This window comes from Nomascus leucogenys, chromosome 3 (genome assembly GCF_006542625.1).
Source record: "Nomascus leucogenys isolate Asia chromosome 3, Asia_NLE_v1, whole genome shotgun sequence".
In the NCBI taxonomy this organism is placed as follows: Eukaryota; Metazoa; Chordata; class Mammalia; order Primates; family Hylobatidae; genus Nomascus; species Nomascus leucogenys.
The window spans coordinates 40,600,300-40,626,401 of NC_044383.1; the positions used below are offsets into that span (position 1 = coordinate 40,600,300).

Consider the following 26,102-nt stretch of genomic DNA (forward strand, 5'->3'; position numbering starts at 1 on the left):
TATTTGATATCTGTTGAAAAAAATCAGTCATTTCTGCTTCAGTTGCAAACTGCTGACATTTAATTTTTTAATGTCTTTCACAAAGAATACATTATTGCAAATTTTTCCTTAGACAAATATTTTATAATCCTTCTTGTGCCCCGCTGATTTTCAATTTATCAACTGTGGTGCCTGATAGAATTGTCAACCAGGGATTTTCATTGTTTAACCAGTGTACCACTTATTTGAAAGCACTGCTTGAAAATTGCTCACATATACTCCTATCTTGTACTTAAAGAATTACAATTTGAGGGTTGATAAAACCCATATCCAAAAGCACATGTAACAAGGCTAATGACCAAATAGCATGTCCAGTTTTGAAGCTGATTGACTAAAGTCAACATTAGATTATGGAATCTGCTAGCCTTGTTACCTAAAAAAAATAAAGTGAAAAACAATGGCAATACTAAAGCCTCGTGAAATCTAAGGAAAGGAGAAACAAAAATTCAGAAATTTCATTTGGAATGCAAGGTCCTAAGCTTATTCTTCTAGCAAGTATCTAAAAAGTTACTTACAGGACAAGTAAGAATGACAGAATCATTTCATTCATTTATGACAAACATTAGGAGAGTCCTAGAAAAAGGCAAGAATGACCAGACAAGGAATAATGGGGAAAACGAATCATGTTTTTAAATATCCAATCTGGAATGCCACTCAGTGCTTCTCTCTAGAGGCACTAAATGTGAAGCTGAGATACTTTTATCTTCCTGTTTCAGGAAGTTAGCCCTACTCCTAAGGCTGCTAAAAGTTTAGCTGAACCAGGCCTTCTCCCTCCTTTCTGAACTATCCTGCTGAATACATTTTTTCATATAATTTAAGCATAGATTCCTAGTAATACATAAGAATAAACCAATACAGTACTTACATTCACACTGTATGACATCTAAGTTAAACTGCTGAACAGCTCCCATGCTTATTTGTTTTAACTCACTGTCCAGTAGCATCTGCATTAAGGATGTTGACAGATGCTGGCAGGCTGACATGCAAGCTGTCTGAGCAACTTTCCCCTGTTTAAAACAATCAAACCAAAAATCAAACAAATAAACAAACACAGAAATACATCGTAAAGAATCAGAAAAATCATACACCTGGCATTCTTTTTGTTGCTTATGCTCGGTACAATAGTGGTTACTTTCCTTCCTCTCTCCGTATTCTGAGTGGTTATGCCTTTATATCATAGAAATTAACATTAATATTCTTAGTTTACTTGGCTTTCTCAGGATATAAATATCATTAAAGCTCTAACCGCACAAAGGAAAATCAAAATACCAGTTAAAAACTATTATTTCAGATCTCTCAAAATACTGAAAGCACTTTAGAAATGCATATTAAAATGACACTTATGACATAAAATAAGTCATACTGACAGACCATTTTATCCATATAATGTTCCTTCATCTCTTCTTTACCTAATTAACCAAGTCAGAATAAAGGAAGTTAACAGTATAATTTACTATTATTGCTATTTAAATTACAGCTAAAATTCAAAATACCCTTTGAATCGTAAGTCCTTACTTCTAATCAGAACATTAGTCTATAGCATAGCTTCAATCACTGGCAGAAAAAAAAAGGTTTGTCTACCAATATGACTTCAAGATTATCTACAGATGTGCATTTAGCTTTAGAAATTAAGTTTTTAAATCATCTGGTAGGTTGGAAGTATGTGGTTGAATACTTGCGGTTTTCTTTCAGTATAATATACATCATTAAAAAATATTTCCTACTATAATAATCTCCTAAAACTCTACATGAACTTTCACCGATATCCTAAATTGTTTTCTTAAAAATGTCCTTTTTAAATGTTTAGCCTCTGCATTACACAGCTGACTCACAAAACTACATCACTTTTAGTGTAAATTAATTTTTTTTTTTTTTTTTGAGACAGAGTCTCACTCTGTGGCCAGGGCTGGCGCAATCTCGGCTCACTGCAAGCTCCGCCTCCTGAGTTCACACCATTCTCCTGCCTCAGCCTCCCAAGTAGCTAGGACTACAGGTGCCCACCACCACGCCTGGCTAATTTTTTGTGTTTTTAGTAGAGACGGGGTTTCACCATGTTAGCGAGGATAGTCTCGATCTGACCTTGTGATCCGCCTGCCTTGGCCTCCCAAAGATAAATTATTTTTTTAAGCAGGTTTTGCATTTCAACTAGAAGTTTAAAATATTATAAAAACTCTTTTAGGTAAAGTTCTCCTGTGTAATACTGCTCCTAGGATGGCTACCTTCAACTGACAATTATGTGATTTGGTGATGGAATGACTACTATGATAGGATTCAAAGATCTATGAATATCATTAGAAATAATTGCTTTTGGAAGACATGCCATGTTTTGCGTCATTTGCATTAACAAATATTTACCCAGTCATATTTGATAATTATATTTTTCCTACTTATCTCAAAGGCCAGAAAGCTACAAAATCATGACCAAAATCTCCCAAACAGAAATGTTACAATATATTAGTAAAAAAACATATTACATAGGGTTGATTTGTGAGAAAGGTAATAAAAAACATAAGTACATGTTCAAGATGCTTATTACAACATTTGTTAAATCACACATTAAAAGTCAAACTAGAAACAAACAACTTTTTGAATGAGTTTTTTGCATTTAGACACTATGCACAGTGAAAAACTGCATATGTGAAACAGAATGTCAATTTCTCAATCAAAAACTTAACAGATAAAAGCCGATGCAAACAATATATTTGACAGATACTGATGAACTGCCAAAAAGGAATGTAACAAACAATGCAAAACCCAGCATGATTCAAGATCCCCCAAACTCAAGAGGAATTAGTCTGGGAGACATGCAGCTCCATTCCCCAAGCAGAATAATATCAATATGAATGAGAAGTGGGGAAGCAGAGAAAGGAGAAATCAATGGCATGTCATTTAATTACAATGTAATAGGCTTCGGAATACTTAATGGAAATGTCATTTTGACCTAATGGAACAACTAGTGCATTTTAGTTTAATGTGCTTCTCCAACAAATCAGCTCCATGTCCTACGCATGCTGCTACTATCATGTACTAACTGCAAAAGCTGATTAATAAACTGCCAGAAAATTACTATTAATTTCATAAGCAAACACACTGTACAATATAAGTGGTATTGTTTTATGTAAACCTTTAAAATTTAACATGGGTTCAGATGCTACAAATGATTACATAGCAATAGCACTGGAGCTGAAAACGATGGTAAGACACAGGCTATTCCAGAAACCTGGTGGAAATAAGTAATGAAAACACACATGCATACAGACATACACACACACAAATTTAGCTCTTTATTTAAATATCATGTGTAATACTAAAATCCTAACACTGAATTTCTTTTGATTAGGCATACTAAATACAGGCTTATTGTTCTCAAAGATAGAAGATTAAAATATTTATAAAATATTTTATAAATCTTCAGATGAAATAAATAGCTCAAAATTTAAGTTCACAATATCAAAGGTTCAGATTCTTTAAAATTTTTAAAAGTTATATTCCATGAGATTATACAATTTTTTTAAATGTCTACTTTGTAACTATAAAATGTATACAACTATTCTTAAACTTCATCTACTACATATTTTTAGATAGAAATGTTAACACTCCAAAAATTTACACACCCAAAAATATATTTGAAAATTTATTTTTAATGTCTATAGCCGTTGGCACACTCTGGTACAATCTTCTGAACACTATTATTATTATTATTATTATTGTTGATGCCTTTAATAATATATCATTTTCTAGAATAAAAATAGTCTGAGTACTTTTACAATGGTCTTTTAAAAACTAGCCCTTTTCATTAGAGATGCTCTTTTAACATTATAACAAAAAGAGCCAAAATAATTAAGTGAAGTGACTGAGAAAATACGGCACATTTAATAAATTTCAAGCACCTCAAAATTTCTCCTGCCCTCATCTGAAAAATTAATTGCAACTATTACCAACATTTTCCCTCTCTTTACAAAGTTCAATAAGTAAGTAAAAACACCTGCTAAGCTTTTAAAGGTAATTACTTTTTTACTCTGCTCTAACATTTGGCTGAAAACAACTTGCAAAGAGAGAAAACCCTTAGACAAACTTCTTATATTTCAAAGGAACTTGTAAAAGAGAATCTGCTGACATATTAGATCCTTTTTGCATTACCGAAAAGCTTTTCTTCTAAGAACAATTGTGGTAAAGAGACATTTGGCTCCTAGGAAATTCCCAAAGGGTCAACCATATGCATCCTTCCATGGCACCTTCACAGTGCTGCTTTCTAGATTCATGTCTCAAAAACAGCTTTCATCATTTACTTGTGTGTCAGTCAATATGATTTATGGACTGCATTCAACAAAGTCAAAGCATATAGAATGAGAAATATGACTACAATCTGCTAATTTGTTTTGTATTGAGCCACTTAAGAGTCAAAGACCTGATGTCAGACTGAGACCAGTAACACAATTAACCTGCCGGTGACAGATTCATCCATCCTCCCTGCCAGGCTGTGCCAATCAAAGACAGCATGAGGCGACATTTGGTGAAATCAGTAAGAAAACTCATTCTCTAAGTAACCTATGTGAGACCTTGATTGACACTTTTTGAATTTAGTTTGTGGAACACAGCCACTCTTTACCCAATAGTCCCTCACTGCAAGCTGTGAAATAAGGCTTTTAATGCCAATCACAAGAACAATAAATCACAAACCACCAACCCTCAGTTTAAAAAGAATTAAGAAAACACATCTGTTTGTATGTCAAGACAAATTTCCAAAATAATTTACTATCATAGATTAGGCTAAAGATACTCTGTTTTCTGTGAAATATCATAAAATAACAAGGTAAAAACACAACATAGTTTATTAGATTATGGCTCGAAACTGGTTTGTTTTCAAAGTAATGTTTTCATAGATCTACTCTAATACATTTTTAAGAGAAATGTAGAACACTTAAAAGCTAATTTGGCCCATTTAAATTTTCATTTGAAGTTTTCATTTGTGTCTCACCATTTTCTTATTTCAAAGGTCTATTAAAAAAAGGTTTGATTTCAACTGTAATTATTTGAAAGCACTTTCCAATGCCGCTTTCATTCTCTCAAGTACATTTAATGTTAAAATGTGCTCTTGAAATCACATTCTTTCCGTATTGGTCTACTCACCCTTAATGATTCCAGGAGAGTCCATTTTTCTTTATTTATATTCCCACAAAAGGCTAACTTTGTACAATAAACTACTTTTTTACTTAAGTAAAAAGAAACACACAGATTCAAATATATTGTACAACATATTATTCTTTACATTGATAAAAGACTTTGTTTAAAAAGTCTAACTCTTGTCAAAGAAAAAAGGAAAACCGAAATAAAATCATGGTCAATTTGGATATTAAACCTAACACTGATAAGTGACTTCATTAATTCTGATTCTGTATGGCTTTTTAAAGTTATCTAAATTAACTCAGTAAAATATTATCATTTTATACAAACTCACTATCATCGTTTGCTACATAAATTTCAGTTATGAGACTATGAAACAGTCTTTTTCAGAGGCAAAAGAAGGGAAGTATTTTAATGAATTAAATTTTTATTTAATTCATTAATGAATGAATTAATGAATAAATTCATAAATTAATGAATTTAATTTCATTTCAGTATGTGTATTTTAAAAGGCTATAAATTGTAGCTCTCCTAAAGAGTATGTGTATTTTAAAATGTTATAAATTGTAGCTCTTTTACATTTTAAATTTAAATTTTAAAATACACATACTGAAAGAATGAGGTATTTCATCAGATGGAAACACTAAAATTAAAAATTAAAAAGTTAATTGAAATATTAAAAAAGAAGTACAGTTGAAAAACAGGTATTTCAATTCAAGAAATCTGTTACTCTTCCATTTTATATAAGAACCACTAATCTAGAGTTTTACTATATGAAACATCTTGTTCAAATGTAAATACTGTTATGAAATCAGGAAAAAGATACCTATAACATAGAATATGAAACTTTCCCCGAGATTATTTCACAAATGCACAAGGATTTCTCTACCTAGTAAGATCGGTTTTAATTCATTTTCTGGCTGAACACTATACATAACACTGAAATGTCTGATTCTCAATAATACAGAATAGATATGATATAAAGCTTTAAATATCAGGATGAATTCCCTTAGTGAGTTTAAATAACATTAATACTACCTTGAAGACAATTTTTTTTTTTTTTTTTTTGAGACAGAATCTTGCTCTTTCACCCAGGCTGGAGTGCAATGGAACAATCTTGGCTCACTGCAACCTCCATCTCCCGGGTTCAAGCAATTCTCCTGCCTCAGCCTCCCAAGTAGCTGGGATTACAGGCATCTGCTATCATGCCCAGCTAATTTTTGTGTTTTTGTAGAGACAGGGTTTCACCATGTTGGCCAGACTGGTCTTGAACTCCTGACCCCAGGGGATCTGCCCACCTAAAGATAAATTTTTGAAATTATGCTCTAAAATTCATAGATCAAAATATACTCATTTTAACACCCACAACATTCCCCCAAATACCTCTTTATACTCTGTATTCCTCTTATACTCTGTTTCTGTCCATCTCTAACTACTTCCAGCCCTGAAAGAATGAATTGGGACACATCAGTTAACCACAATCCCACAGTCAACTATAAATTCCCATTCTCTCCTCTCAGGTTGTTCTCCTTCCAACAATTACCAATCATAAGGGTATGAGACAGTAACAGAAATGTCTACTCTTAAGACACACACACACATACAGAGAGAGAGAGAGAGAGAAGTAGAACATGATCATCTTAAAAGTTGAAAAATTTTTTCCTGAACTGGGAAAACCTCAGGACTGCATAATACGTGGCGTATTTTTACTTCCCTCAAAACTTCCCCTATCCCAATCATAGGGCTCATCAAACTTTGGCAGTCTTTTTTTTTTGTAAACAATCTTTTGAGTATGGCTTTAGAAGGCATGCAGTATCCAAATTTTTAGCTTTCTACAAGTATCACTGCTTCTGCCATGGCAGTCCCATGATATTGCCAAACTCACCCTTTTTTTTTTTTTTTTTTTTTGAGATGGAGTCTCACTCTGCCACCCAGGCTGGAGTGCAGTGGCATCATTTCAGCTCACTGCAACCTCCGCCTCCCAGGTTCAAGCGATTCTTCTGCCTCAGCCTCCCAAGTAGCTGTGACTACAGGCGCGAGGAACCACGCACGGCTAATGTTTGTATTTTTGGTAGAGACGGGGTGTCACCATATTGGCCAGGCTGGTCTCAAACTCCTGACCTCATAACCCGCCCACCTCAGCCTCCCAAAGTCCTGGGATTACAGGTGTGAGGCACCACACCTGGCCAGACTCTGTCTTGGGAAAAAAAAAAAAAAAAGTTGCCAGAATCACTAACGGGTTAGACAACAGAAGTAGTTTACATATAATCATTAATTAGTAAACTGGACAAATGTCACTCAAGCAAACTGGCTCCCCTTTCATACATGTAGGTGGCAGACTATTATAAACAGCCATATACAAAAAGATAGCACAAAGTAGGTCTTTGTCACTTATGAATTTGTATTTAGGTTTCAATTCTTGACATTGACTCTCAGAGTCTAGTACAAGCAGAACTTCATTTGCTGAGGCACACATTTGAATAACATGTTCTGTGAAACAGGTTATGATGGGGGAAAAATGACTCAGAGACTGAGTGCAGTCAAAGTCTCAACCTCCCTGGGGTTGGGGGAGGGAGAGCATTGGGATAAACAGATAATGCATGCTGGGCTTAATACCTAGGTGATGGGTTGACAGGGACAGTAAACCACCATGGCACATGTTTACTTACATAACAAACCTGCACAACCTGCACATGTACCCTGGAACTTAAAATAGAAAAAAATATATAAAAACAGTCTCAACCTTCCTAACAAAACGTGGCTTTGCTTTCTTCTGTTAGTTAACATGAATGAAGTAACTCTCATTAAGGTCTACAGCTTCAATTGCATTTTATATAGTTTTTTCCTAATCCACTGGCTTCCTACTAAAACTCTCGTGTTGTTTCCTTTTAAAAGCCCTTTCATTACTACTACTTCCAACTAAGCCCTGACCGAGAGCAATTCAAAATATTGTTTTCTGCAATGTTTGACATCAGGAAAATATTTAAGTATGCTATGCTATATACAAACTTAAGACTTATAATTTATGAAACTAAATTTCTCACCAAGATTAGCCAGCATTTGACTAACTTAGACAACTTAGTAAATGTCTAAAAGGATTAGAGTTACAAAATACAAATATGTTCATTTTCAACTAAGAAGCAAGATTTTAAAAAATTAACATCTAGTAGTGAAAATCAACTGTTTTATAACATTAAGAAAAAGCTTAATAAGAATAAAAATTCTATTTCAAAGAGTGGACCTTGACTATTTCCAACTTTTTCAAATATTTTCTCTCAAAGCTTTTTTTAACTCTCTCCAATACAGGGATATATTATATTGTCAATTGTTTGTTCTTGTTGATTTTTGTATACTTGGAATTAACTCATAACAATGGATATAATATAAAAATGGATATCAAAATATGTCATAGAAACACCACTTTCATTCCCACAGAAATAACTACAACATAAAGAACTTTTTGAAAATACTGGACATTCAAGTGCCAAACTTTCAAAATCTCTAATGCAAATTTATCTAAAACTGATCCCAACATCTGTCCCTGCCTCCTTAAATTGATGGTAACAATTTGAGTTTTTGGATGGCACAGTCAGTTTTACTTCTGAATATCACTTCTGTATGTTGAATTATATGGTTCATCAGCAGGAAATCTGTTAGCAAGCTTAATAAGTACTCAATGATTATTATATTGAGTGAGTAAAAAGGGCAAATGAAAGCTTAAGGGTCTGTGTCTTCAACAGGACAAAGTATTTCTCCTTAATGTTGGGAATTTGCAACAGTTATTCTGGTGCTAAAGGGTCTTTTGTTTTGATCACTACTAAATTTACAGTTGAGTCTAGAGAGCTGTGGTTTTAGTTACTGTATTTTTCCTTCACTGAGGTGTGCAAGAAATGAATAAAGTATACATACAAATGTTTCTAATCAGTACTGGTATCATCTTTACTAAATAACTCTCATACAGGTATTTTCCAAGTTTCTGCCTGAGAATAATAGATTGCACCTTCACTTCAAAACTAGACAGTATTCTCTATTTGACAAATTTCAATTTGGAAATTGATTTTTTAGGCAGTATACTTTTATACTCTTTATACAAACAAGAAAATGACCATGTTGTCCATTTCTTCACTATTTCTTTCATATTTACTTAAAAAAACACAAATCAAGCAACTACTTTGTGTAAGACACTGTGTTAAGTGTTACTGAATATATAAAGATGAATAAACAGATGTAGTTCCTGACATAAGAGGTGTAAGTTCTACAATAAGGAAAAGAAGGCAAGTCTACAAACAGCAGTAGTATAAAATATAAACAGGACCATAAAAGCAAGACAAAGTATCCACATGTAATTAAGTGGAATCAGCAAGGGCTTTGTGAAAGAGGTTGCATTAGAATGTCTTTGGGAAGAGATCCAGGATTTTTACAGTTATAAATAAAGCTAAGGCAGAAAATCCAAGATAGATCCAAGACACAAGGAATATGCCAGTTTGGATGCACGTGTTTAGTAATGGTCAGAAATGTGTGTGTGTGTGTGTGTGCGCGCGCACGCGTGTGTGTGTGTGTATTTTTTGTAGAGATGGGGTTTTGCCATGTCAGCCAGTGATCTTGAACTCCTGGTCTCAAGTGATCCACCTGCCTCGGCCTCCCACTGTGTTGGGATTACAGGCATGAGCCACCATGTCCAGCCTCAGAAATATATGTGGGAAAAGGCTGAGATAATTTTCTTTTTGTTAGCCTGTGAAATTTCTACTTAATTCAATAGATAATCAAGAACCCCTGATGTTTCTGAATAGGGAAATAAAATTAGTCTGTGCCTCAGAAAGAATAATCTAGCACTGGTATATAGGATGGACTGACGTAAGGAGACACTGTTGGTAGAGACCAATTAGAAGACAATTACAATAATCAAAACTTGAACTTCAGTAACAGGAATAAGAACAGAAAGAAGAGGATGTAGGTTAGGAACATTTACATTTCAAATGCTAGATAAGATTTTGTTTCTCCCTAAGAAGAATTTTCAATATTTATACATTCGAAGAATACTTGTTAGTTCTTATTCTGTCAAGAGCTCACAAGTAAAGGTGAAAAAGACAAATATGGAAAAAAAGCAAAATATGATAAAGCCATAAAAAAGGTAAGAGCTAAGGCAATTCAGAAGAGCAATACTGGGCTGGGATGAGAAAGAAATACCTGCACTGGGTCATGAATCACACTGGGTCATGCACTGGGTTAGACTTCTATGAGTGCAGTTTGGGATCAGGGTGGTAGAGAAAAAGCATTCAGGAAAAGCATAAACCATCTTTGAAACAAGTAACGATAACAACTAATATTTTTTGATTATTTATTATATGCCAAGCCCTTTTCTAAACATTTTAGGTATACTATTTCATTTAACCTCACAAAAATCTGTAGGGTATATGTTGCCATATACCTCATTTTACAGATGAGGAAAGACCACAGAGAAGTTTCCAAATGCACCTTAATATTAAGATGCATTTGAGGTGAGTGCAGTGCTTTTACAATCTAGTCTCAGAGAATCTTGACTGCTTCACAGACAACTAATATTACCTTCAAATTTAGGTTTCCACAAAACTAAAAATTTATCAAGGATGTTGCCAAAGTAATTAGCCTTTATTTTAAATACCTAAGCAGAGAAAAATAAGCCTGCAGGAAGTTCATTATTTTCTAATTTACATGCTAGCTTTAGTTTATATCTACTTACCGACATGGCTGCGTGATCATTGTTGTTAGTCTGAGAAGGAAGTCAGCAAGGCAATCAAATAAAAAAGGAAAATGTATTCTAATCACAACAGAATCAGTGTTTAAAGTAGCAAAAGGGAATATACTCTAAAACAAGCAAGTTCATTCTGTGTGTGTTGCTAATTTAGAGGCATTCATCTATCACATAAATGTGACTATCATTTTTTATTTTGAAGATTTAGGCATGAGTTTTTACATCCATACTAATCAGACAAATCCTCCTCCAAACTTTTGTCTCTCTCATCAAGTTGTCTAGTCAGAATTAAAAAACCAAGAGCTTTAGCACTTATGTCTACTGAATAAGCAAATTTAGAACACATAAGTTCTTTGACAAGGTTCTGTGCTATAGAGCAGTGATTCTTAAACATTAAGCAAAAAATGCAGCTTGTTAAGCTTCAAAAATTTTAGTTCAGTTAGGTCTAGGGTCAAGCACTGGAATCTAAATATTTAACAAGAAGCTCTTCCCACAGATGATTTTAATACAGAAAGAAATGTCAATTTCTTCAAAAATGACAAAATTATAGAGAATATATTATTCTGAAGATGCTTAGGATAAGTCTACTTCTTCACATAATCTGCTAATATAGCTTAAATAAATTACTCAAGGAAAGATGGCACACTAAATTATTTTACAGCTAATTATTTAAATGTTTTGTCTCCCCTAAGGAGTGAATAGCAAGCCAAAGTAAAAACTAAATCACTGGTCTCAATTTAAATACATATATGCCCCTGCTGTAGTTCTGTGCTAATTATAAGGTACTGGCTTATTCCTTAAAAACATCAAGGATTAATTAAACATTAATTCCGTAAAATAAGAATTAATTAAAATATCCTTAAAGTACTATTTAATTTTTTAAATTACCTAATTTACTTTTCAAATTTTAATAATAAAATATATGGTATTTAAGTACTTTTTTTTTTTTAGAAAAAGATATTTACCCAGATATATGGATTTAACTTTATTATATTAGGTCAATGAAACCAGAATTTATGTATTAGTGGAAGCTGAACTTCCAGTAACGCCTAGACTGAAGGTCCCCCTCCATATGGGAAGCTGCCCTCTTCACCAAATACACAATGAGTAAAGAAGAAACCACAAGCAGAAATGGAAGAAGCAGATACTCACTAGCCAGGCTGGTCAACCTAATTAACCCTAGTAGGCAGTGGGACAGCAGTTGTGTTAACCAGACAAAGAACTCTTCTGGAAGACTGGACTAGACCCTAGATAAACACTAACTTTTTTCTAGATTAACTTCGAATAAAATTTTATTTGCATTAGTAAAATTATCCCACCATCATAGTTATTTTATTCAACAATATTTTCCATAATCTTTAATCTTTCAAAGTGTATATAAAGACGTCTTAGCAGATATAAAGGCCACAAAGTTAAGATGAAATTCAGACAAAATTTAGTAACCTAGTCAATAAAAGTTAGTCAACATTCAACATATAACTACCATGTATGTCATAGGATGTGATAATGAAAGTATAGTTCACAATATATCATTTTTCAATAAATCACATCAACATTATTCAATGCCATTATAAGTTTTTAAAAATTAACATTCAAGTAAGAAAAACCAATTTTTGAGATTATATATATATATACACACAATATATGGTTATATTTTCATTTGATAGGGAAAACACATAAATGTATTCAAAGCTGCCTACACCATAATTTAAAAATTGCAATCCTTGTATTTTTCAATTCTTTTTGGTGTCACATAAAATAAAGGGTTATTAAAGCCATGATTGTACTGTTGACTACTACCTTTTTCCTTTATAGTTAAAGCCATGATTGTACTGTTGACTACTACCTTTTTCCTTTATAGTTTTCAATCATGTAAAAGGCCATCTGAACCCATATACTTAGAAAAAAGTGTGAACCAAAAAATAAAGGGCAGAAAAGTGCAGAGCTAAAAGAGGACATGAGGTGTCAGAATAAATAAATCAACATTTGGATTGAGACGTTACATTTGTCTGAAAGAATGATGCTTAGAAACATACAATATTATATACAGAGACTTTAGAGATGATCTAATCTTCTAGGAGAAGGAAGCAAGTTGTTCAGAATCAAGATGGTAGACTAAGTTAATGTGTTTGCTTCCCATCCATCCTGAGATACAAGTGAAATAAAAAGTATAGAACTGCAAAAAAGAATAAAATGTTTTCAACAGCAGAAAAAATGAAGGTGTATGTGGGAATTCACGAAGGGGTGCTTTCTGCGAGACAGAAAGCAGATGAAACAGAGAAAAGAAAGCCATTGCCCATTATATGCTAACAGAGAAGTAGTACAGTAGAGCTTGGAGCCAGCTGTGCATTAAAGTCCAGAGTTGCAGGTACGAACAAGGATAAAAATGAGAAATGGGATGGAAAACAGAGAAAATAACTGAAGATTTCTGAAACAATTGTACCAATGATCCCCCACCCAGAGGGCCAGAGAGCCAGAGAGCATGGGCAATTACCCTAATGAAAGAATATTTTGGGGAGACCTGAGGCTCCTTATGTAGGGAGAAGTAAAGGGGAGCACAGGAGAGCAGAGGGGGATGGGGCAAAAGGAGGAAGAGGGAAAAGAAGGAAAAGGAGTATGTTCTCTTGATGTTTCTTAGAATTCAGTTTTTTTTTTTTTTTTTTTGAGACAGGGTCTTGCTCTGCTGCCCAGGCTGGAGTGCAGTGGTGCAATCATGGCTCACTGTAGCCTAGACTTCTTGGGCTCAAGCGATCCTCCCACCTTAGCCTCCCAAGTAGCTGGGACTACAGGTGTGTGCCACCACATCCAGCTGATTTTTTGTATTTTTTTGTAGAGACAGGGTTTCGCCATGTTGCCCAGGCTAAAGAATTCAAATTTTAAAACAGATACTAAAACCTGGATGCCAGAAGACAATGGAGAAATGCAATGAAAGTACAGAGAAAAAGCTAATCAACCTATAATTATACAACCAGCCAAACTATCAATCAAGCATGAAGACAGAAGACATTTTCTAATATGCAAGGACTTAAATAGTATACTTCCCTTTTGTGGGAAAGTCACTAAAGTTACTGAAGTTTTATGGGAATTCAGCAAAACCGACTGGCAAAGTAATTAAAAAAAAACAACAACAAAACAAAACAAAACAAAAAAAAACAAGAAGCCTGGGATCCAAGAAACAGTTCCTAACACAGGAGAGCAAGGAACGAAAGTCCCAGGGTAACAGCTATGCCCCAGTTCTAGGGAGCAACTGGTACAGGTTAGGGACAAAGACCTCTTAAAAGAGGCCTCCTGGAAAGAAGACATTTTCACACAACTGAAGGAAAGGAAATTAGAACACTCAATATGATGAAGGTACAATATTCACTCATCAAAAAGGAAAAAATTATGTTTTAAATATTAAGCCAACTGAAATGTGTATAATTTCATTAAATAATGGAGTATAATTTAAAAAAATCTATTTGGCCATGATGCTAGAATTATTCTCCTTCAAGTGCCCAGAACTTGGATACTGGACCCCAAAATGAAAGGAAAACAAAAAATCCAAGCATACTATGTTTTGCGTAAAGGGAACAATACGGGCATAATCATAACAAACACCAGTACTGTTTACTAGTGTTTAGCTTGGAAAGCCAGCTTAGGAGAAAGGATAGATTTGATTGTAGTTGTCAAACAGAATGTAAATACTAATAACCTGAATAAAGATAAAAATAATAGTATAGCTATCAGAAGAGAATAGATGGAAGAACTGATGGAGCAAAGGAGAGGGAGGCTAACTCCTTTATTTCAAATAGAAGGGAATTAAGATACTGATTAAAGTAGAAAGAACCAGAAATAGAGGTACAGTATAACTATTTTATATAAAGAAATAGACTTGGCGCAGTGGCTCGTGCCTGTAATCCTATCACTTTGGGAGGCCAATGTGGGTGGATCACTTGAGGCCAGGAGTTCGAGACCAGCCTGGCCAAAACAGTGAAACCCCGTCTCTACTAAAAATACAAAAATTAGTAGGGCGTGGTGGCACACGCCTGTAATTCCAGCTACTCAGGGGGCTGGGGCACAAGAATAACTTGAACCCAGAAGGAGGAGGTTGCAGTGAGCCGAGATCCCTCACGCCAATGCACTACAGCCTGGGCAACACAGCGAGACTCTGTCTCAAAACAAAAAAAAAAAAAGAAAGAAATAGAAGAGATTTAAAAATGTAACAATCAATACTTTAAAAAAGGGGAAGGGAAAGGTTGCTACTTGTACTTTTGTATTTCATAGGATCACCAGATATTCTCTGTTTTTTATTGAGATAACCACCAGAAGTAATAAAACCAAATAGTGAAAAATAGCAGTCTGGAAGACTGGGAGTGGAAATGGGGAAAGGGAAAGGAGAGGGTCTATTTTCCATTCCAAACTCTTTTGGACTACTTATCACACCATTTATGTGTATTAACTGGAATGAAAGCAAAACAGAACAACCTTTATTTTTAGCTCTATGAAATAAAATAGACATTAGCAAATTAATCCAGAGGTTAAATAATTTGTCTGCTTTCACAATGGCGGTTAATTGGAAGAATCAAGCCTAAAACCCAAATCTCAAAAATTTCAAGATAGTGCTGAATTCTCAGAAAGAATTCTTAAGGAGAGAATGATTTTAAAAGTTAGATACTACCCATTTCTATCCAAATAATGTATCTTTCTTTATTCTTGAGCATATATTTGTTTCTCAATTAAAGAAAGCATATTATGTTCTAAAATCATTAATGGAAACTAAAAATGCAAATTAAAAATTTAGTAACATCAGATACATTTAGTGGGAAAATAATTTACAAAGGATACTAAATTGGCACATCAGTAAAACACTACAGCCCAAAGCAAACAATTAAACCAAGGAAAAAAACTCTTCAAAGGAAATACCTGAAAAGAGAAATACCTTAAAAGGGACAGATGGAGAAGATGCTGTTTAAATCGAGTAACACTTGTACATTTCCCCATCTTGAAAGAAGTTTCTACTATAATATTTTTAATCTTATTATTGAGCATATACTGTGCTTGATTTCTTGAGTTAATAAAAACTAAACAATTTTTCTTTGACAGCATGATTTTAAAAGTTATGCTTTATTTAGTGGTGTGCTAGTAAATATGTAACAATGATTCTCTGGGGAAAAAGCCTTAATTTGTACTCTTTTTTTTTAAAAAAAATGGTCTAATCACTCCTACCATGGCTACCAATGTGATGCCACTGTCAAGGCACAGTTGGAAAGAAGTGTGCACAATTGGATCTTGGGATATATATTTCCCAACATGATTTTGAGGCCATTTACTAATCTTAGAGTAAAAGATATTCAGAGGAATACTCCTGTTAATAGATGTTTTTTTTAATGGACAGCTTTTTAGGCATCTAATCTCTGATGTGAGATTTTCTTGAAAGATACCCCAAATTACTACATAATTAGAGAACCATATGCCAACAGTAAATTCATATTATCACTAAAGATCATGTCTGGTTTTTTTGTTGTCTCGTTCTGTCACCCAGGCCAGAGTGCAGTGGCACAATCTTGGCTCGCTGCAACCTCCGCCTCCTGGGTTCAAGTGATTCTCCTGCCTCAGCCTCCTGAGTAGCTGGGATTATAGGCATGTGCCACCCTGCCCGTCTAATTTTTGTATTTTTAGTACAGACGGGGTTTCACCATGTTGGTCAGGCTGGTCTCGAACTCCTGACCTCATGATCTGCCCAACTCGGCCTCCCAAAGTGCTGGGATTACAGGCATGAGCCACCGCGCCCAGCCGATCATGTCTTTTTTTTAAATTGTCCATCATACCACTTCCATTCATGCAGAAAATCAAAAGTTAAGCATATTTGAAAGCAAAGGAAAAGATATCTTTCTGGGAATAAATTTTTTGATATTTAAAATTCAAATTAGAACCAGATTTATCTACTAATTTAATATCCCTAGAGTAGTAGCAAAATTAAGCAAAGAAGATTACATTATAGTTAAAGACAAAACAATGAAGAGTTTCTAGAAAGGAAGAAATATGAACAAATTGATCATTCCAGATCTTCTATTTACTTCTACCATAAAAGACAACCATTTGTTAGTATAAATATTTGCATAAATTGGGTACCTTTAGTGATAAACACATGTGAAGACATTTTTAAAACTCATTGTCATTTACATGTCTCCCCTATGGACGGTAAATCAATAAACTATCTTCATTAAAATGAGTACACAATTAACATTTATAAAGGAAGAAAATGTTAGCTGTTATTTCCAGAAACAGACCAGTGCTGGGTGGTTAGGCAGTAAGTTCACAGTAAAACATTACTGAGTTCCATTTGGCAGTCATGAAGAATAACAAGATATGTCCAAGCTGCTCAACAACTTATTCTACTTATATTTATGTCAGTGGTGAATGAATGTTTAATGTTTTTTAAAATTCTTCTGGTTTAAATTTTCGGCCTAATATAAAATCTTGTTTAAAAAACAAAGCTTGTGGCCGGGCGCGGTGGCTCACGCTTGTAATCCCAGCACTTTGGGAGGCCGAGGCGGGCGGATCACAAGGTCAGGAGATCGACACCACGGTGAAACCCCGTCTCTACTAAAAATACAAAAAAAATTAGCCGGGCATGGCGGCGGGCGCCTGTAGTCCCAGCTACTCGGAGAGGCTGAGGCAGGAGAATGGTGTGAACCAGGGAGGCGGAGCTTGCAGTGAGCCGAGATTGCGCCACTGCACTCCAGCCTGGGCGACAGAGCGAGACTCCGTCTCAAAAAAAACAAAGCTTGTTTATACATTCACCTTAGAATTGTGTCATAAATGCATAGAAAAAGAGAACCTGAAGAATATTTGCCAAAATGTTAACAGTGATGATTTTTATTTTCATTTTGTAAGACAGAGTCTTGCTCTGTCACCCAGGCTGGAGTGCAATGGTGTGATCTAGGGTCACTGCAACCTCCACCTCCCAGCTTCAAGCAATTCTCCTGCCTCAGCCTCCCGAGCAGCTGGAATTACAGGTGCCTGCCACCATGCCCAGCTAAAACAATGATGATCTTTTAACAAGATAAAGGTGATTTTTGTCTCCTTCTCTATACTTGGCTATATTTTCTAATTGTCAGAAAAAAATTATTAAAAGGGGAAACTTACATATTTAAAATATTAAAAATTGGCATGATTTCCAACGGTACTAATTTAGAGATAAAATTACATATTAATCAGACCTCATTGGCATTAACTAGCATCTGACTGTTAGCAATTGTAAGCACTGCAACTCAAGCTATAATAATGATTCAAATATGCCTTACAATGAATGCCTTTCATAATAAAGAATATTTTCAAGTGGCTATATAATATAAAGTCATAGAATGAAAACTAATATCAAGTTTAAAACACAGGCATAAATATAACAAGAAAAAAAGTGGAAAAAAGTTTCATTACACAATGAAACTAATACTATAAAGGGTTTTAAAACTGTAACAAGGGAAGAAAGGAGAATAAAAGACCAAACTAACATTTATTAACAGTACCCACTTTTTGCCAAGTACCCTGCCAGACAACTTTTCTACATACTATTTTCATTCATTTTATGACAGTCCTATGGGAAAAATGGATTATGCTCATTTTGCAGAAGGGAAGAGGCTCAGAGAGATTAAGCAACTTGCCAGGATCCCATAGCTAGTAAATTACAAATCTAAAGTTCAAATATAAGTATTTCTAACTCTACAGCCCATCTATGCACATCCTCAAGCACTCAGACCTCTAGAAACAATAAAAGATAAACATTCCTCACGGGAATTTGCCTTTTTATTATTCTAATTGAAGATAATATCTTTAGCAGGGAAGCTTAACATTTTGGGTAATGGGAAAATATTTGTTATTTCTATCAATACTATTTAGCTTGCTGTTAATTCCTGTAGCCAGAAGAGAGTCTGCCTTCTCAGCTAGAGCACAGAAAAATGCAGATGAATAGGTATTTTAATCTGGAGGCAAGGTGAGGGGACTTTTTTTTTTTTGAGACAGGGTCTCCCTCTGCTGCCCAGGCTGGAGAGCTGTGGCATGATCTCGGCTCACTAAAGCCTCTGCCTCCTGGGCTCAAGCAATCCTCCTGCCTTAGCCTCCCAATAGGCTAATCTTTTAATTTTTTGTAGAGACGAGGTTCACTGTATCACCCAGGCTGTTCTCCAACTCCTGGGGTCAAGCGACCTTCCTGCCTCAGCCTCTCAAAGTGTTGGGATTACCAGTGTGAGCCACCACAGCCAGCAAGGGAAGTAATCAATTCTCTCACTCATGTAACCTTGGAGATAAGAGGTATTTAAAGCGAACATTATTCGGGTTATTGTGGTTTTCTAAATCCTGCAGGTTTCCACTGCTACCACAATATGTGAAAATGACAGAGTTCTTTCCCTGGACTCCATCAAAACCATCATTATCTATTAATCTGTACTGTTCTCATGTCCTGTGAGCAGAGAACAAAATTTCACTGGATAGATCATAACTTTTCTGGAACAAATGGAACTTTTCACTAGGCAATGGTCGTCAGCAATTGCACATCATGACAATCTTTGACTAAGAAAACATTCTGATTAGTCAGGCATGGTGGCCTGCACCTGTAGTCCCAGCTACTCGGGAGGCTGAGGGAGGAGAATCACTTGAAACTTGAGGCGGAGGCTGCAGTGAGCCAAGATTGCACCACTGCACTCCAGCCTGGGTGACAGACCAAGACTTCGCCAGAGGGGAGGGGAGGGAAAGGGATCTCTTTTGGCAGGGGACTGATAGAAACTAAATACTCAGTGAAACTAACGCTGGAGCTTTTAAGCTAAAAGTGTTCAATCAGGTAACTTTCAGGGTTAGGGAGTGACAGAGTCACCTCTATCCCAGAAAATCTCCAAATTTTTGCACTATTGGCCAATATTTGCACATTTGAAAGAGTGCCCCTTGGTTTCTCAGCTTCCATTGACTCTAACATACTCCATCGTTCCTGAACTCTACCAAAACCAAAGACAGGGCATGGGGCCCAAACCAGAACCACCACTTAACTCATGTCTGTAAGTAGGATGGCTTGTTCTGCTTAAGCGGACTCATTTGCGGTTAAATGTGATAAGCTTCGTCTGAAGCTTCTTTGAGGGTTAAAGAAGTCCAGAATTGGCCCTTTACCCTATTTGGGTCCAAGAATAACCTTAAACCAAGAAATCATTTTCAACTCAAAACATTTAAATAAAAATGGTAGCTTAACGTAATGCCATACTTCATCTAGAAAAATAATAGATTTAATGCCTCTGCCTATTCCCTTTGCTTAAAACAATCTAGTTGAATATTTGATACAATTTCAGGATTTCAGAAAACTAATATACAAAGCAATAATATAATCACTCTATTGACTCTAAAATTTACCAGTCAATAATTTACTATTTTTTGCTTGAAAATCATGCTTTTAGTTCATTCTTGAATAACAATACACTGTTGTTAGGACCGTTTTTCTCTTTTCTTTTTTTTTGAGACAGGTCTCACTCTGTCACCCAAGCTGGAGCACAGCAGCATGATTACGGCTCACTGGAGCCTGCACCTCCCATGCTCAAGCCATCCTCCTACCTCAGCATCCCGAGTAGCCAAGACTAAAGGTACACGCCACCATGCCCAGTTAATTTTTGTATTTTTTGTAGAGACTGGGTTTCACCATGTTGCCCAGACTAGTCTCAAACTCCTGGGCTCAGATGGTCCTCCCATCTTGGCCTCCCAAAGTGCTGGGATTACAGGTGTGAGCCAACATATCCAGCCCACTTTTCTTTTTTCTTAGGTGTAAATTATTATTTTCTTTTTATATGGTTACACCTTGTATTTATTGTTGAATTTATTGGTCTACAAAAATTCATTTCCTTTATAGAAAAATCTACGTTAGATGACATAAAAATCCAAAATGGCATATGAAGACTCAGCTAAAGCCATACAAAATGTCGTAATAGATAGATGAGTGATCTAGTTAGACCAGGAGTCTATTTCTCTCAATGTCACCAGAGTATGTCTTACAAAAAAGCAGGATTTCCTCTAGGATGTCAGCCTAGAAAGTGACCTTGGAAGGTGAGACATTTACCCCAAACATTTCTAACATATAATCTCTCTTAATCCTATTCCATTTATGTACAAAATTCCTACCCATCACCTCAAAGCAAAACATGACACAGATATTAAAACATAAAACGTGTGTGTGTGTGCGTGTGTGTGTGTGTGTGTCTGTAAGCACGTGCATCTGTTCTTGAGGATTGCTTTTGGCTAGAAGCATGATTTATACTGACAAGGTGAATTCAAATTAATTTAACAATTATTTAGTATAAACTATATAAAAAGCACTTCTATAGAATTTCATTGATATAAAAATTAAATATATTTATAGATTTCCTTTTTCAGTTCAAAGACAGCAGTTGGGAATACAGTATCATCCCTGGGTAAGCTTCTAAAATCCTCTGGCCCAGATCCATGAGACAATCTCTTTAAAATAGTCTTCCATTAATTTTTTTTAGCAACACCTTCCCTCAACTTTTCTAATTGGTTCTTTGAAGCAGTTTCTGATGGATAAAGAGTAAAGGATGAGGAAAATTACCTTTTTTTCCCCATTCCAAGCAGGGAGAGGGTGGTTGGGGGCAGCTGTGTAGGTTCCAGATTAACCCATTTATGCCTAGCATTCCATTATTGGAACACTAAGCTTGTGGGAGTTATTTATATCACACTGCTCAAGGTCATCTCCAAGGTCTGATTTTTCACACAAAATAATTTGCAACTTCCAGCATAAATGGGTCAATATTCTTGTGTTCAGCTATATTGTATCATAAGATAAAAAGGTTGATAAAATTTCTTCCTATTTTTTTGTTCAAAACTATTGCATTCATGTTTTAACAGTTTTATTATTTCTGGATATACCTAGTAAGAGTATGTTCATCCCACCATTATATCTCTAGTCTTTGCAGTCCTCTGAAGAATCCAACATTTCAGCTTCTTTATAACCAAATGTCCTTGTTGTATCTTTTTTTTAATGTTTCATCAACCAACTGTCCAAAATGTAGATGTGCTATGACTACGTGCCTGGATAGAACAACGCTCCAGTTTTACTTTTACTCTCTTGGCTCAAAAATAGCCAGTAATTTCTTGGTCCTTTCTAACTGGAAAAGCCATTAATTAGGTTAACTCTATGTAAATTATTTATATTAGAGATTATTTCTATTTAAGTCTATATTGTCAGTTTCAGGGTTTTGCCTTAGCTTTGGTGGAAAGAGAGTTATAGGCATTTTGGTTAAAAATAAAATAAATTAAAATTTCAAACAATTTGGCTAAGTTATAATTCCTTACAAATGGATTTATAATAATGGAGAAAGAAACATGCACTCCAGGAAATTGGTTTAAGCAAGGAAACCTCAAACTAAATTCTAAAATACACTTTAGTAAGCAAACACAAAACAATTTTTGAAAATTTTTATACTTACAGGCAAATGAGTAAACACTTGAAAGATGCTTCTCAAAAAATTTATAAGGTCCATTAAATAACCACTAGCTCTTCCATCTGGCTCAGACATTGTCCAGTCATAATCAGCAAGCTGAACAAATTCATCAATTTTTTGATTCAGTTTGGTATATATTTCTCCTTCTGCTGCATGTCGAGCATCCTGGCATGGGACAAAATAACAACAAAAGACAAGAAACAGATAATAAAACAAGTGTTCTTACAATTCTAGATATTATTTTACATTTACCTTCGGTTTAATATTTTAGTCATTTATTCAAAGTTCAGGAAAATTGTTGTTTTTTTTTTTTCTGGCAGTACTCTATTTATTTGACTGGATATCACATCTTAGTTCCTTTCCAACCTATCATCTTTTTTTGTCTTTATGTGATAGAATACTTAATGAGATATTAATTCCTGACTTGTTCTCACAACTCTAAGAGGACCCTTAGGAGAAACAGAAGTAGAAAAACGGAAGTTGCCAAGAACACAGAAGACCACCTCTATCTAACCCCTGATTCACTGAGAGCAATTAAGTTGGGCTATCACAGAAGAAATGGAATATCTGCCAGTGCTTTCAGTTTAAGAAGGGGTGGAGGCAGAAGAGAAAGAGGTTGAGATAGTTAATTTCTCTGAGAAGAAAGAAACAACAGGAGTGATGCCAGCAACAACAGCAGAGGGAGGATCTCCAAACATTTTCTCATCCATAAAAGTAACCAGAAAACTTATCAAAAATTGTCAAAATCAACCTTTTCAGAACTCTGAAAATTAGCTCAAAACTTGCAGAAATACAGGCATCATTTATTCAAGAAAAACAGCTAAATCTTGGTAGAAAAATGAGCTTTATTATATTTTAATGTGCCCTATTTCCATTATTCTTCCTCTGTTCCAGCTCTACAGTACTCTCGAAAGACAACATTCTAAAACTCTGGTGGAAACCTATAGCTTGCCAGCCATCAAAGCAGACAGAACAGAGCTGCAGCTCCTTCAAAGACACATTCTCAGAGAATTATCATTATTTGACCTACCTGGTGGTTCCCTGGAAGACTCCATGCCTATTTACAGGGATGTCTTTATTTGACCCGAATCAGGACTTGCCTAGTACAAAAAGCCTTTTCCCCAGGTGCAGTTGTCAAAAACAATTAGAGGCAATAAGTTTAATATGGAGGATGCCTGAGATGGTAGGTAACAACTGGGACAAATGATAGGTCAACCAAAGGGCTTAAAAGGAAAAAATGGGGAATAAAATGTCCACAGATGACTTTGAAAAGCTCTAACAGATTCCTGGGCATCTAAAGGGCCACATACATACATAGGGCTGTGTACACACTTGGGAAAGACCTAAGAAGGCTCTAAGCTCTCATTTATGGCTGACCTTGAAGCTCTGTGCAAGATAGAAATAAAACAGGGTAGTGACAGGAGAAAAGGAAATTCTAGGCAGCAGTTTTATGTGACTAGCCAAAGGAAACTGTTGAAATAGCTGCAGAAGCTATGGGCTGATAAGACAAGATCCTGAAAAACAGGGTGTAAACCATGCTGGCTAAGACTGACAGGACTCAACATGGTGATAGATTTGACCCAAGTTTCACCCAGGGCTCAATGTACAGTCATAACGTACTATATCACATGCCCACCAGTGCCATGACAGTTTTAGGAACACTCATATTTGGTGTAAAAATGGGTGGCACCACAGTTCCAAAAAAAATTCCACCTTTTTCCAGGAATCATCATGAATATTTCATCCCTTGGTTAAAGAAATTCATAAAGATAGCAGCTCCACCCCACCTTGTGCGTGACTCTCTCTCTCTCAAGTGTGCCTGCACTCCCCTTTCCTGAATGTGTACTTTTTTTGTTTTGCAATTAAGTCTCCATACTTTCACTATTTTCTGACTCATCCTTGAATTCCTTCTCACGACAGTGTCAAGAGCCTGGACATTGGCTGGGATCGAGGTCCCAGCAGCATTTGGGGATGTCCCCTAGCCCACTGGTATCATGTGCAAGCAGGAAGTAAAAGTCAAAGCAGAGTGATTAACTTCCTATCTCAGTGTTTAAGACACACCCCAACATGTACACGGAGCCCTTTGGCAAAGACTAGGGGACTTACAGGTTCCAGGCTTTTAAGCAGATCATCTGTATCCAATCATTAGCTGACCACTAAGTTAAGCAAGCAAAGACTTCAGTGGCCACATATGACAAAGAACACAGACTTACAGATTTAGTTCAGAAAGGTCGCAAAACAAACAACAAACGGGAGAAACAACAAACCCTTGGGAGAGGAGAGAACTTCCAAAGTTGTCATCTTATATTATTTTAAATGTCCAGTTATCAACAAAAAATGACAAGTTATGCAAAGAAACAAAATATGACCCATACACAGGAAAAAAAGCAACCAATAGAAACTGTGAGGCAGCTCAGATGTTGAACTTATAGGACAAAAACTTAAGAACAAAAGGAAACCATATCTAAAGAACTAAAAGAAAATTATGAGAATACATCAACAAATAGGGAATATAAATAGAAATTATTAAAAAGTACAATAAGTGACGCGTGTAATCCCAGCACTTTGGGAGGCCGAGGCAGGTGGATTACCTGAGGTCAAGAGTTCGAGATCAGCCTAGCCAACATGGTGAAACCCCATCTCTACTAAAAATACAAAAAATTAGCCACACGTGGTGGTGTATGCCTGTAATCTCAGCTACTTGGGAGGCTGAGGCAGGAGAATCACTTGAACCTGGGAAGCTGAGGTCACAGTGAGCCAAGATGGTGCCACTGCACTCCAGCCTGGGTGACAGAGTGATACTCCATCTAAAAAAAGAAAAAAAAAAAGTACAATAAGTGAAGTGAATGAAAATCACTAGGGTGGGCACAGTGGCTCACGCCTGTAATCCCAGCACTTTGGGAGGCTGAGGCGGGCGAATCACGGAGTCAGGAGATCAAGACCATCCTGGCTAATACGGTGAAACCCCATCTCTACTAAAAATACAAAAAAATTAGCCAGGCCCGCGCCTGTAGTCCCAGCTACTCGGGAGGCTGAGGCAGGAGAATGGCACGAACCCAGGACGCGGAGCTTGCAGTGAGCCGATATCGCGCCACTTCACTCCAGCCTGGGCAACAGAGCGAGACTCCATCTCAAAAAAAAAAAAAAAAAAGAAAAAATCACTAAAGAAGTTCAATAGCATATTTGAGCAGGCAGAAAAACCAGAAGACTTGATCCACAATATAAATCGGCTGGACCTAACAGACATCTATTGAACACTCCACCCAACAAGAGCAGACCACACATTATTCTCAGATGAATAATCAAAATGTACCATTTCCACATTTTAACACTTCCTTGGCTCCCTCTCCAATTTTCACACTAACCACTTACTACTCACTGCCATGGTGGGCTGAGAAAAACCAACTATTGATAAACATCTTTCTATTTGCATGCCTGGCTTCACAGTAGGATTAGAACAAGAATTCCAAGATATTTCTTCTCTCCCCATTCAGTGATCCAACACAAAGCTGACATTAAGGAGAGGCACTGAGTTCAACAGAGCCTCCCCTCAACTACAGAAGAAAGTAAAAATAAACATTACTTTAGATAAAACAGATATTTAAGATAATGTTAATTATATGAATTGAAATTTTAATGAAGCACTATTAAATATTGTAGTAGCAAGATGAGCTCTGACTCAAAATAGTTACTTATAGTCATCCTCTGGTAAGAGATTGGTTCCAGGATCTCCCTCAGAT

General features: G+C 35.7%; 1 protein-coding gene across 4 annotated transcripts in view; it reads right to left on the minus strand.

Annotated features, from left to right (window-relative positions):
* The window catches only part of EXOC6 (exocyst complex component 6), a 217,077-nt gene that overhangs the window by 64,958 nt on the left and 126,017 nt on the right, over window positions 1–26,102 (minus strand). For 3 of the 4 annotated variants that reach the window (XM_030809250.1, XM_030809251.1, XM_030809252.1), the window contains exons 18-19: window positions 22,348–22,527; window positions 905–1,046 (exon numbers count right to left, since the gene is read on the minus strand). In XM_030809250.1, the coding sequence (XP_030665110.1) occupies window positions 905–1,046; window positions 22,348–22,527 (322 nt within the window). Of the gene's footprint in view, window positions 1–904; window positions 1,047–10,766; window positions 10,913–22,347; window positions 22,528–26,102 lie in introns of those variants that run through there. The other variant, XM_030809253.1, reaches the window with a different exon arrangement.